This window comes from Buteo buteo, chromosome 27, assembly GCF_964188355.1.
Source record: "Buteo buteo chromosome 27, bButBut1.hap1.1, whole genome shotgun sequence".
Classification (NCBI taxonomy): domain Eukaryota; kingdom Metazoa; phylum Chordata; class Aves; order Accipitriformes; family Accipitridae; genus Buteo; species Buteo buteo.
The window spans coordinates 8,303,876-8,316,248 of NC_134197.1; the positions used below are offsets into that span (position 1 = coordinate 8,303,876).

Genomic DNA, 12,373 nt, shown 5'->3' on the forward strand with positions numbered 1-12,373 from the left:
GCTGGATCTCCAAAGTTAGTGGCTGTAATGACTCAATCTGTACTTGGGAACATAAAATAGTTTAAAAGCAGGACTTGGCCAATCCTTAGATGTCAACTACAAGCAATAAAGCTGACAAGACTCTGCAACTCAGTTTAATTCTCTGTACAGCAGGGTTGGGAGAACTCACACTAAGACAGACAACAGGACTACAACCACCCAAGATATTTTACTAATGCAAGGAAGGATGGAACATACATTAATACTGAAGTCTGTAATTAGAAAGCAACACTGACCAATGATGAATGAGAATAATCTGACTAATGAATAACTCTAAGCAAGAGGTACAGCTTGCAAGACATGAGAGTCATCCCTCAGATGCAGCAATGCTTCAGAGACAGAAGAAAAAAAGCAATTACATAGTGACCACAGGCGTACTACCTACTTGCAGAGTGGCTACTTTTGGAGTACTTTTTATGACTTCATATCATAAATCAAGCCTAAAGATCGATTGTACTGTAACTAGCTTATTAATCCCAAGATCATTTGTGACTGCAATAAAATAGACTCCTACCCAAATAACAGACCAATACTGCATATTTCTCCTCAACGCCATATAGTTTAAGTTAGAAATGGTTTTGATTTCAATTAAAAACATTCATACATACCATAGTGCAAAAGACTGGTTTGTATTTCTAATGATAGAAATCCTCTCGATGGACTTCAGCCTACTCTATCAGTTACATTATTCCACAGCCACAAGGCTGTGCCAGAGGCTTTTTCCTCATGGTCTAAAGCAGAATGGCTTCTCTAACGATAATGCACAGCATCAAATCAGAACAGTAACAGGATGACTGACTTGGCAGTTTAATAACAAAGTTTTTTGTGAGCCATTAATAGCTTTTTATGTTTATCAATGCCCTTTCAACAACTTTTTTGCTCAGTGTTGTATTCAGAGTGTAGCTGCGTGTTGCATTCTTCGTAACGCAGGTTTCTAGGCCAAGGAAGTAAATTAGAACTATGTTTAAGGTCTTGAGAAGTCAAAGAGGATTATGAGCTCTTTCTCTAGGAGAAGCAGCCAATGTAACCTTCCAGAACATGAACTCTGACCTTTCAGGTTCCCATGAGTATTTCTAATATTACACTTTGCACCCAGCCTCCGTGTCCTTTCTCTTGAAGTACCAGACTATCAATTCCTTAACTAATCAAAAGACTAGCAATCTGAGATTTTGCTCTCCTATCCTGACACTTTGACTCTTCCTCTAAAGACAATTAGGAGAAAACATAGTGATACTGCAAAGACGACTATGGCACACCATTACTAGATACAGTTACTTGTCCTTGGGATTCACTGATTAAGAGTATTTCAGAAGTGCTGAGAAGAGTCCTACAGTTTAAGCAGTGCAGTATTATGCCTCACAGTAATCAACATGTCATAGTTCTCCTCACAACTTTTTCTTTTTTTTCACAGCCTAAAACAAAACCTGAGGATCCAAGAGTAAACAAGGTTTTTGTGGAGGGTATTTTGCTTTAGGAAAGAGTCTACAATGTACAGAGCACTGGGTACCTCCAGCAGAGCAAGTCTGATGACTTAAGAAAACTATTCAAGTGAGGTCAGTTAAAAACACCTTACAAAAGATAACTCACTTTCCCAAATTTGGCTAAAGTTAGATTGCAAATGATTGTTTCAAAGGTGTCTCCTAGAACATGCCAGAATAACTTCCAGAAAAAAAGAAAAAAGAAAAAAAAAGCACAAAAAAAAACCAAAAAAACACACCCCCCAAAAAACCCTAAGAATAGCAGCAAGAGTCTACCAATCTTAAGTAATTGCAAAGACCACTTCTATAGCAAAATGTTTTTGAGATTTACTGGGTTTAGGGCCAGAAGGCCTGTATAAACACACTGCCTGCCTTTTACCAAGCAACACATAACATTTTTCCTGTCTTCTGGTTGAGCTAAAGCATAAGCATTTTAATGTAATTACTCAGGTGGCAGGATCTACCACATCCTCTGAACAGCTCAGTGGTTACTTTCCCTCACTGTTTAAAACATGCAACTTCTAGATCAATAGCTCTAGCTGGTACAGGTTTTTCAGCCTTAACTAGTGGCATTTCAGCAGGCACCTGTTTTTACATAGCAACACAAGGTACTTCTTATTTGAATCCACCTTTGAAGGCAGGTACTGACTCTCAAACACCAATTCTAACAAAACCAAAAGACATCTGGGGGACAGCCTCTGACACTATGACTATCAAATTCATCACACTGAAACCTGGTATCATTTCAGTTATTCTAGCAAGTCTGTTTCCTACACATTCACAAGGGGAATGATTTTGCATTTGAGTCAGAGCTGGCCAGGCACACCAGTGTTTGAACTGCACCAGCAGCAATCTGGCTGCCCTCACCCATTAGTTAATATCCTGGGATGAGAAGGACCGAGAAGTGCAAAGGGACTACGGCTGACTTACAGCACTGATGTGGAAACAGACTGCCTCCTTCCCTTTTTTTATGGCTGCTGATCTCCAAGGGGGAAGTTGTTCTTTTGTTGCAACTCCAGCTAACAGCTGACCACTTTTTCTGGTTTTCACCACTTCATCAGATTAACACTGAATCAAATCTATTAATATCCCTGTTCTTCTGCAGGAAAATGAATTTTAAAGTAAGAGATCTTTTAAAGCCATAGGATACTGATGTTTCCAGCCAATGCTGATAATCACCCTGCCTGGTTTTGCACAGTCTGAATGTTGGGAATGGGGACACAAACCACAGCAGCAGAAGCCCTTCCACAGAAATGCCAGATAACCAGAAGTGACTGTGGTCAAAGATTACAGAAAGTTTCACAATAAAATCATGCTACTCACTATCACCAGTCATAAACACATCAGAAAGGACTTCCTGTCATCCTCTCCCCCAAGAACTGACCCTTTACATCTGTTGCTGAAGTGCCTTTTCATTAAAAATACCACTTACAGATCTTCCTTCATCATAAAGAACAGATTCATGTTTATATATAAAGTCTATTGTATTCATTATAGTGGTTGTCACGAGCCCATTAGGACAAGCGCATCCTACATAAAGTACTCCACTGCTAAATTTTAGTGCTTTTTCAATTCATTCAATTCTAATACACACACGCAAAGAAAAACTACTTAAAACCAAGGAACTATATGGATGCTTGTAATTTAAAAAATAAACCCCAAGACTTAGTTTGTTTCTCAACTAGAGAGCTATTTTACCTGCAAGCAGGACAGCCACCAACTACTACTACAGAAGTGGTGGTAGCAGGCTGTTGAATAATGGTGTACGTGCTCGAATAGTTTGGCTGTGATGTCGGTGGAGGAACAGCATACCCTAAAATAAGAAAAAAACCTCAATCACCTACATGTATGGCACAAAGAACAATGATGATGATTTAAAAGTATGGAAACAGAACATGGAAAAAACCAAACAGATATGTAGTCTTGACTGAGCACTTTAAGAAATTCTATCAAAATCAGAGTTGGAACACGCTACTCAGCACATCTAATAGCAAAGCCACTTCATAAACCCAAGTATCTAGCACAGTTTAACCATCTAAAAAGGACACTGACCTAATAATTAACTTTGAGAATTTGTTTCAATGCTGTTTGAGCAACAGGGAAAAACAGTTTAAACAAACAATGACCACAGCTTTCACTGCTGGATGTTACGTATCAGGTATGTCCCACTCCAGCAGACAAACTAGTTGCAACAGAATAAACCTTCTGGTTTCCAGCCCAGCTTAACTTCCACATATTAAGTTTATAACTGGAGAGATAGGTAGGAGTGATAAGATGCAAGTGGAAAGGAAGCAGGTTGCATAGCACAGGGGGGGAAAAAAAAAAAAAACAGAACAAAAAAAAAAAAACCACAAACTTCCAGAAAACCCATGTTGGTAGCTAGTGAATATGTTGTTTTAACAGTTGTAGTTAGAAAGCATAAGTCTTTAACTACTGCATTAACACTTAAAAAAAAAAAAAAAGCTTTTTAAAGGGATGGTTAGATGTATACAGTGTGATCATACAGTCAACGTACACTTTGCCCAGGTATAACCTAATGTGAGCTTCTCTCCCTGGGCACAGTTCTCAGATTTTCTTGAATCAAGTTATGCAACTGTAAAATGCACCAACTTTACTACTTAAACTGAAAATAATCAATAATATTTGTACTGTAGGCAAATAAGCTCCAAGTTATTAGCAGAAAAACAAGCTATGGCCTCAAGATTCAACCCAGTGCTTGATGACTGGGGTCTGTGTCTGCTGTGTATATTTTTTGTAATTTTTAAGCTTTCCCTTAACTCTACAGTCTTTCCCGAGAGGCTACTTCTTTCTTTGATGGAGGTTAGTATTAATTCAGTTACCAAAAGTACTGTATCTACTCACCTGCTTAAGTCTCTCCAAGACTACTGAAGTGTATCAGAAAAAACAAACATTAACCAGAGTACGGTGAAGCGCATGCAAAGAACAGTGCAAGTTTGGGGTCTGTTTTACTGCTAGCGCAGCTGTGCCTCTTCGCCATTGTTTTGGGGCAGAAACCCCGCACACCTGAGGGATGCCTGCGAACTCAGTCGGTGTTTTGGGGAGGGCAAAACGCAAACAAGACGTTACACCTCAGAGGCACCCAGGGAAGGAGGGGAAAGGGAGGCGGCGCTTGGAACACCTGGATCCCCTGCGCACCCTCCTCCCTGCGCTGGTTTTCGGCGTGAAAACCGAGACGATCCAACCGCCTCGCTCCTGACGGGGAAGCCCCACGCGAGGGAGGCTCAAGAGTTTCCCCCGCTCTCCCCGGGCAGCCCCTCCGCGACGCAGGCCACGGCCCTTCTCCAGAGCCCGCGGCCGGCCTGCGGCCCCCGGGGCACCGACAGCGCCGCCCCCGCTCCCGTCCCCGGGGGGAGGAGGAGGAGAAGGAGGAGAGGGGGGGCGGTTGGGGGAGCCTCTCCAGAGCCGCCCCCCGTCCCAGGGCTGGGGAGCGCGGGGCTCCCTCAGACGCTCTCCTCCACACGCCGGGGAGCCCTCGCCTTCCCCCCCCCCGCTCCCGCCCCGAGCTGGCGGCCAGCCCTCCCCCGCCGCCTCAGACCCACCTGCGGCAGCCGCGGCACCCGGGTAGGGGTAGGGCGGGGGCGGCTGGAAGCCGGGCTGCGGGGCGGGGATGGCGCCGTAGTTGCTCTGCCCGTAGTCGTAGCCCGCGCCCTGGGCGGCGGGGCTGTAGGCGGGGGGCCGCTCCTGCAGCAGGGGCTTGTTGTCCATGCTGGGGGCGGCGGCGGCGCTGCCTGCCCGCGGAGCGGAGCCGATCGGCGCGGCGAGGGCCGTGAGGGCGAAGAGGAAGCGGCGCCCTCGCCTCAGCGCCCAACTTGGCGGGCGCCGCCCCTCCGCCCCGCCCGGGGGCGCCGGAGCTCAGCGGCGGCGCGAGCGCCCGGGCGGCGGCGCCCCGCGCATTCGGGGCCGGGCGCGAGGGACCGGCGGTTGAGGGAGCGGGTGAGCGGCCCCTGGCGCGCGGGCGGCCCCTCCCTCCCCGCACCTCGCGGGCGGCCCCGCCTGCTGCGCTCCGCGGCCGGTCACAAGACTGCGCCCCACGTGACGCCGCTCCCCAGCGGCGCGGGGTGACTCGCCGAGAGGCGCAGGGAAGCCTCGGCCTTAAAGGGGCCGCGCCGCCGCCTGCCCGCGCCCCCCCCGCCGCACGGAGCGGCCGGCGGCACCCCGGCAGCCGCCTCGCCTTCCCCCTTTTCTCCCCCGCCCCGCCGTGGTGGCGGCAGCAGGCCTCCGGACCCGCTGCCCGCGCTGGGAGGGTGCCGTGCTCCTCGTACTGCCCGGGTATGGAGGCGGGAGCAGCCGGCAGCGGGACGGGCGGCAGCACGCTGCCTCCAGTCCCCACCGGGCCTGCAGGTTGTTCGTTACTCGAGCCGACGGTGGGTTTTTAACGTGCCCTCCTTAGCATCGCTCTCCTTCAAGGGCGCCTCTCCCAAAAGGCAATCCCCCGCTGGAAACCGGCCGCCCGAGCAGGACGAGGATGGAGTCGTTATTGGCTTGGTCCCAGCTAACGTTCCTGCTTTGGTAGCTGGAGGGTCTGCTCAACCCGGGAAGACCCCCAGAGCGCTGACAGAAAGAGGGGTGCGGAAGGTCATCGGTTCTGCACCTGCGATAACGCCGAGAGCCGCTTCAAATCATGTAGTAGCCAAATGACTGCAGCTGAGCTCCAGGCAGACGGAAAGCGTCAGTGTGTGTCCACGTGTACATATGTGTGTATACATATATAGTGTATGCGTGTGCGTTTGCATTTACACAGAACCCCCAGCCTGAGGAAAAAGCAAAAATCAGCGTGAAATAGTGCTGCGTTCCACAGTGACTTCTGCAAACTCTTACATCCCCACTGGGAAAAGCCGCACTTGAGTCTTAACGGAAAAAGAGCGCTCTGGGGGTGGTGGCACAGAATGGGAATGTTGTAAAAGGAGGGAAAGTTTTTGAAAAGAGATTGAGGAAAAAGCAGAAGAAAACTCACGTGGTTTGAGGAAACACGAAAGTTAAAAGAGGACTAAGGGAAGGAAGAGGAAAGCAAGGGGGAATGCTGCTTTCTCCTGTGCTGCAAACTAAAGGAAGGAGTTCAGCAGCACTTTCACCAGGCTCAGCTGCTTCTGAATCCAAGTTCTCGATTGTTGGACAGCTCAGGCCAGATGCTGAAAGGATCTTAAATGTCTTTCATCACAGTTAAAACTCTGGCCTCTTCCCTCCATACCTTCATCCCTAGAGCTGTCTGATTCACCAAATCTTTTGCTTTTGAAATATACACAGGCTGGTCCTTCACTACAGGTACCAACACGGCCCCTATCGCCACGGCAAACCCTGAGCAACTCCCATGATAGCGCTCCTGTGCAGTAGGGAATGTTTAGCCCCAATTTCATAGGAAGAGGGGGAAAAAAACCATTAAAAAAGGAAAGAGATTAAATAATTTGCCTCAAAAGCAAAGGAATTCTTGAAACACACAGGGACACAGACTACATGACCTGAAATCCAAGCCAGTGCCAGCATCACATGATGGTGAGAGGATCCCTGCCCTCTTGCTTTCCGTCTCCTCCCTCCAGTTTGCAGTGCCTGACTCATCTGGAAGGGGCAGTGCTCACGGTTTGCAGTGACATTTAAAGATGGCTCCTACTCTGAGGAAAGCTTTCGCTTACTGTAACTGTAGTGGTATAAATATTACATGAGGATTTTGAAAGAAAAATCTTAAAGCACAAATGCAATGCAATACTTCCTCATTCGGGGAAAGATACTTCCCTAAAATGAATGTCAAGTGACGAGGAAAAACCCCCCTTTTAAAGAAGTGAGATTTGGGAAAGCATGGAAGAGCCGACCATAGAGAAGCTACCTGTACAAACCATCTCCAACTGTGTTAGGACAAAGGCCACAAAACAGTGAAACAGGATGTAAAATATCTCGACTATGCTTTGGACAGAGCAAAATCTTTCATAATAACGAGATTTAAAAACTCACAAAGTTAATTTCAGAGCGCTCCAGCCTTGCCTAGGTCAGGGATTTGTCCCTGTCACAGGGGTAGACCTCCCCTAACTGCATTTTCAACACAAACTGTGGCTTTGCCGTGGTACACTGCAGGTTGTATTTAGACAGCTACAAGTATGGGCAAAACTGAGGGAAATCTCCACTGGCAACAAGGGCTACCAACCTTAACCGAGTGAGACCTGGGTCACTGAAGATAACTCCTTCCTCCTGAGTCACACAGAAACCACGGGGCTGGAGGACGGAAGTAGGAAAGGATAGCTGGATATTTTTTCTCTCTCTTTTGCACGGCCTCAGAGCCCCATTCAGGGAAGACTTGGGGTGCACCCTTCACAGGCCACAGACTGGAAGCGAGGTTCACATTAACCCAGTGCCCCAGGATTATACAGCAAAACCACTGTTCAAACAGATAGCAAAATGAAAATCTGTTTACATTTAGCTGTTTGCTTTTGCAAGACCTTTGCCTTATTAGCTCCTTACAGAATAGAAGTCTCTACTGCAACAACAGCAACTGAACAAAGCAGGGCTCAGCATTGGGCACTCAAAGCAAGCAAGAGTTTTCATAAGGGATCAATTAATTCCTAACTTTTGCATCAAATACAGAGATAGCAGAGCCAGCATACTCATTAGCTGGCTACAGACCACAAAAAAAAGTTACATGCTGCCAGTGTTATGGAGAGCGTTAATTTGGTTTCACATGTAAGGTCCTCCTTAAAATAAGCGTGAGAAAACTGTACTTGTTGTAAATGACTTATGCAAACTCCTCACATAATCAATCATTCATGCTGCCATCCTGTAGGATTACAGGACTGTGGTTCAAAATCCAACATGTGAGAAAACCCCAGAAAATGCTCCTTAAATTCTTCTGCAATCCAGTTCCCATGGAAAACAACGGAAGTCTTGTTTCCACCTGCTTAAAATGGCAACTGGATTGAATATACTTCAAATGTATCAGAGTCACAACCGCTACCAATCTTGCAAAACGAATTTCCTAGGATTTAAACAGTGCTTGGTCTTTATAAAAATGTTTTCCTACAATGATCAAATCATCAAAACACTACTGGGGGGCAAAAATTCTGTGTTGTAGGCACCAATCAGTTCAAGGGACCAAACCACAGCAGTGTGACTCAAGCGTCCCTGGGGCTCAGAAGGAACTGACCCAGACGGCATGGTTTTGCCTCACAAGCATCATTCTAGAGAATTTTATGTGTACATCAACCCGAACCGCAACCCTCTGCGCATCAAAACCATCTGAACCTACAGGCCGCAGAGCAAGAGCAAGGCAGGTGTAGTCTCTTTAACCAGCAACTAGAAACTCCTCAGGCTGGATTCACAACGGATCTGCCAGTTCCCTTCGAAAAAGGCCTGAAATGAAAGACGACTGCTTTTCCGCCCTCCTTCACCGCACCTTTGACATACACAAAGAGCCGAGATACTTCTTGTTGGCAGGCCTCTTTCGTGTTTGGCTATTTGAACAGACAGGCATGGACGTTCTTGCCTATCTCGTTAGACCTTCTGACTCCCTTCAGAATGAAGTGGAATGCGATGGCAAAAACTGAGATTCATAGCAAGCACTTCCAGAGGGAGGTTACCATTTTGCAGCCGGGCGAGTCACCGTGGTGACCTGCAATAAACGTGAAGCGGCACCTTGGTGTCCTCCCGGAAGGACTGCTACAGCGCCGCTACCACACCGCGACCGGTCGTGACAGCTACCGGTCGTGACAGCGGAGGCCGCCTCCTTCCTTGTACCTCAGGCGAGACACCTACCGATGCATCAAGAGTAAACCTAGTTCCAGGCAAAGGCTGTTTCCTTACTCTGGCTGTAATCCCTGCTCTCTCAGCCCGCAGGCTGCCCGCGGGGCCGGGCCCGGCCCGCCGCAGCCCCTTAACCCCGCAGCCCCCGGCCGCTCCGCTCCGCCGGGCCCAGGCGCCCCTCCCGCACCCCCGCCGGAGCGCGGCACCGCCCCCTGGCCCGCCCCGCCGTGACGCACCCGTCGCTCCGCCTCCCCGCCGACCAATGGCGGCGGCGTTTAGAGCCGCCGGGCGGCGGCGCTGCCCAGTGAGAGCGCGGCGCTCTCCGCCGGCCGCAGCCTCCGCGCCCCGCCCCGCCGAGGCGTCCCCCGCAGCGGCGCGGCGGCTCCTTCCGCCGGGAGCGGTGAGGAGAGGCGCGGCCGGCGGGAGGCAGGTGAGGGGCGACCCCCGGGGTGGGGGGCCGGGCTCGGGCAGAGCCGCTCGCTGTCAGCCCGTCCCGCCGCTGGGAGCGGGGCGGCGGGCAGGGCAGCGGAGACGCGGTCGGAGACCGGGCCGCCGCTGGGCCCGGCGCAGCCCCCGCCGCGTCCCTGCGCTCCCCGGCGGCTCCCGAGCGAGCGGGGCCGTGGGGAGGTGCCGGCGCCTCTGCGCGGACACACGCCCCCGGGCGAAGGCGTGCGGGGAGGGGGGGGTGGTCCGCGGGGCGTTTTCGGGCAGCGGGTCTGCACCGCCGCCACCGGAGACCCCCGCCTCCGTTCTGCGGGGGGAGTGGGCGCCCTGACCGGCCGCCATGTCGGCCCGAGGGCCGGCCCAGCCGGCCAGCAGCCCCCCCACGGCCCCCGTGCGGGCGGCGCCCCCGCCCCGCGGGGTTCTTAAGCCGGTCCGGCCTCCGTGCCCGGTTGGGAAGGCGGCGTGCGCCCTCCGCTGCCTGCGGCGAGTTCCGCTTTGCGAGGTTCGTGGAGCGGTTTGAGAGGTCCCCGCGGGTGTAAAACAGCGCGTACGGGCGTGGGGTGAGCTCGCCGTTATCCCTGGTTCGCTGGGAACGGAGGCAAAGCTGGTCCGTGCGCGTTTTCTCTTGGAGCGCGGTAGGTCCCGGGGTGGTTCAGCCCCGCGGGATCCGGCCACGGCCACGGTCTGAAGGCAGGGGCACGTCCCCCCTCCTGAGGAACTTCGCTACTTTTAGAGTGTGCAGGGAGTCGGGATGTTTTTCTGGAACTCTGTAGCAGTCGGTGTTACGCCAGGCAGCCGGAAATTTTAATTGACAACATAGCATCTTCATGTAAGTAGTTTTAGTTCTATCAGAAATTGCCTGGCTGAGCTGAGGGATGAGGAAGAATTCAGCAGGGGTGGATCTGATTTTCTCCAGTCCCCTGCGAATACTAGGCAGCTTCTGCATTCACTGAAATGCATGTGAGCCACAAATGCTGAGCATCCTTCAAAATCGAGCAACATCTGTCCTCATCTTCTGCAGCACAACCAGTGCAAAGGGGCCTCAACTGAAGTCTTAAAAGTAGTTTATAATCCCAAATGCATTTGGGATTTTCCCATAATTCTCCAAACACTCTGTCTTAAAAGTTCAGAAGAAAGAATATGCAGAAACTCTCACTTACATTGACCACCTTGAGTATTTTAATCCAGTTGCATCTGCCTGGATTATTTTAATTCTGTCCCATCCATATTTTTCCTAACTTCATAATCTCTGGAATTTTCACTGCCTCTTTCTGAACTGTTCCAGGTACTCTTCTGCCTGCCTGGACTGTCATTCCAGGAATGGGCCTTCATTTGTATATTTGCCCAGCTTTAACACACCCAAGCATCACTTTTCTATATATCTGGCTAGGTAAATATCTTCATTGCATTATCCATAATGTTTCCTTTACTCCAGACTCACTGGCATTCTGGTTGCTTAAGATTAAATGCGTAATATTTTCCTTTGTTACAAAGACTGTTTTGCAGAATTTTAAGTGCTAATACTAAAAGGCTTATTTTCATGGCCTTTATTTTCCCAGTGGTACACACATTGTAATTTTTACGTCATCTTCACTTGGTTCCATTCCATTTTTTCCACATTATGTCCTTCTGTACTATCCTACTTTTACTAAGGTAGAAAGGCAGCATATAAAGAAGATAAATGGCTGGTCCAAGAGCAGACAAAGGCTGTAATACATGCCTTCATACTCCCAGCAACAATGGGGAAAAAAAAAAAGTAAAAACTAGAGGATTCATCACAGTTATGCTGCCACAACTAATAGGAGAATTTTGCTTGTGACCTTCCCCTGGCCTTGGTCGTTCTCGGCTGCTATAAATTTTCTTCTCGTTGTTACTCGTTAGTTACCTCCTGGATCCAGGTTTTTAGGTACTTAGCAGCAGCAGTTCTAGGAATCAAAGAATTCTGCAACATCTTCCCTGGGATCCCATGGGAATTTACTGTGCTGTTCTTTGACACTGGCCTAGCTGTTTCCAGATTCTCTGCAGTTTCACTTCCACCATTCAGACATACTGTACAAGTTAATCCCTCTGTACCACCGCTTATTATCAGTCAGAAAGCAGGCAGGCAAGTTTCCTTAGGCCCTTGTGTTGAAAGCACAGTTGCTGTTTGACAACGAAGAAGCAGTGTTCCATGATGACTCCAAGCAACAATTTCTCTTTTCTTTCATTGCGTTGGATCAGAGTCCTCTTTTCTACCTTTTGCCACCTGGTCCCCCACTGCACAGCTACTAGAATTGGAGGCAAAGTTCAAAATACTCATCAGTAGTTCTGACTGTCAGACATACAGAACAACCGAAATTTGTTCAGTTTCATGGCACCCAGAAGGCCAAGTGACAGAAATAGGCTGGCCTTCCTTGACTTCTAAAAGGACTGGTGTACGCTTACCTCACATAAAATGCTGACCCCTCCACGAACGGTGGGGCTGCAGTGCCCAGAAAATGGCAGGTTACTGATAAAACTGGAATGGAACTCAACCAGGTCTCTGCTGTCAAACCACACTCTATGTATACTTAAATAAATATCACACCTATGTATATTAAATAAAGATCAGATCCCAAAGTGTTCACCAGAATGCTTTGGAAAGAGGTTTCCTGGCAGCAGTAGGTAATATGTCTGTGGTGGGTTGGCCC

General features: G+C 49.3%; 2 protein-coding genes across 6 annotated transcripts in view; one reads left to right on the forward strand and one right to left on the reverse strand.

The window, feature by feature from the left end:
• Nucleotides 1–5,547, reverse strand: part of BRI3 (brain protein I3) — a 51,366-nt gene extending 45,819 nt beyond the window's left edge. The window contains exons 1-2 of one of the 2 annotated variants that reach the window (XM_075058320.1): nucleotides 5,078–5,547; nucleotides 3,216–3,330 (exon numbers count right to left, since the gene is read on the reverse strand). In XM_075058320.1, the coding sequence (XP_074914421.1) occupies nucleotides 3,216–3,330; nucleotides 5,078–5,243 (281 nt within the window). In that variant the 5' untranslated portion in view covers nucleotides 5,244–5,547. The remainder of the gene's footprint in view (nucleotides 1–3,215; nucleotides 3,331–5,077) is intronic. The other variant, XM_075058319.1, reaches the window with a different exon arrangement.
• A 4,071-nt stretch (nucleotides 5,548–9,618) lies between these two features.
• Nucleotides 9,619–12,373, forward strand: part of TECPR1 (tectonin beta-propeller repeat containing 1) — a 28,079-nt gene continuing 25,324 nt past the window's right edge. For all 4 annotated transcript variants that reach the window (XR_012654532.1, XM_075058343.1, XM_075058344.1 and 1 more), the window contains exon 1: nucleotides 9,619–9,690. The gene's annotated coding sequence lies outside the window, so the exon portion shown is untranslated. The remainder of the gene's footprint in view (nucleotides 9,691–12,373) is intronic.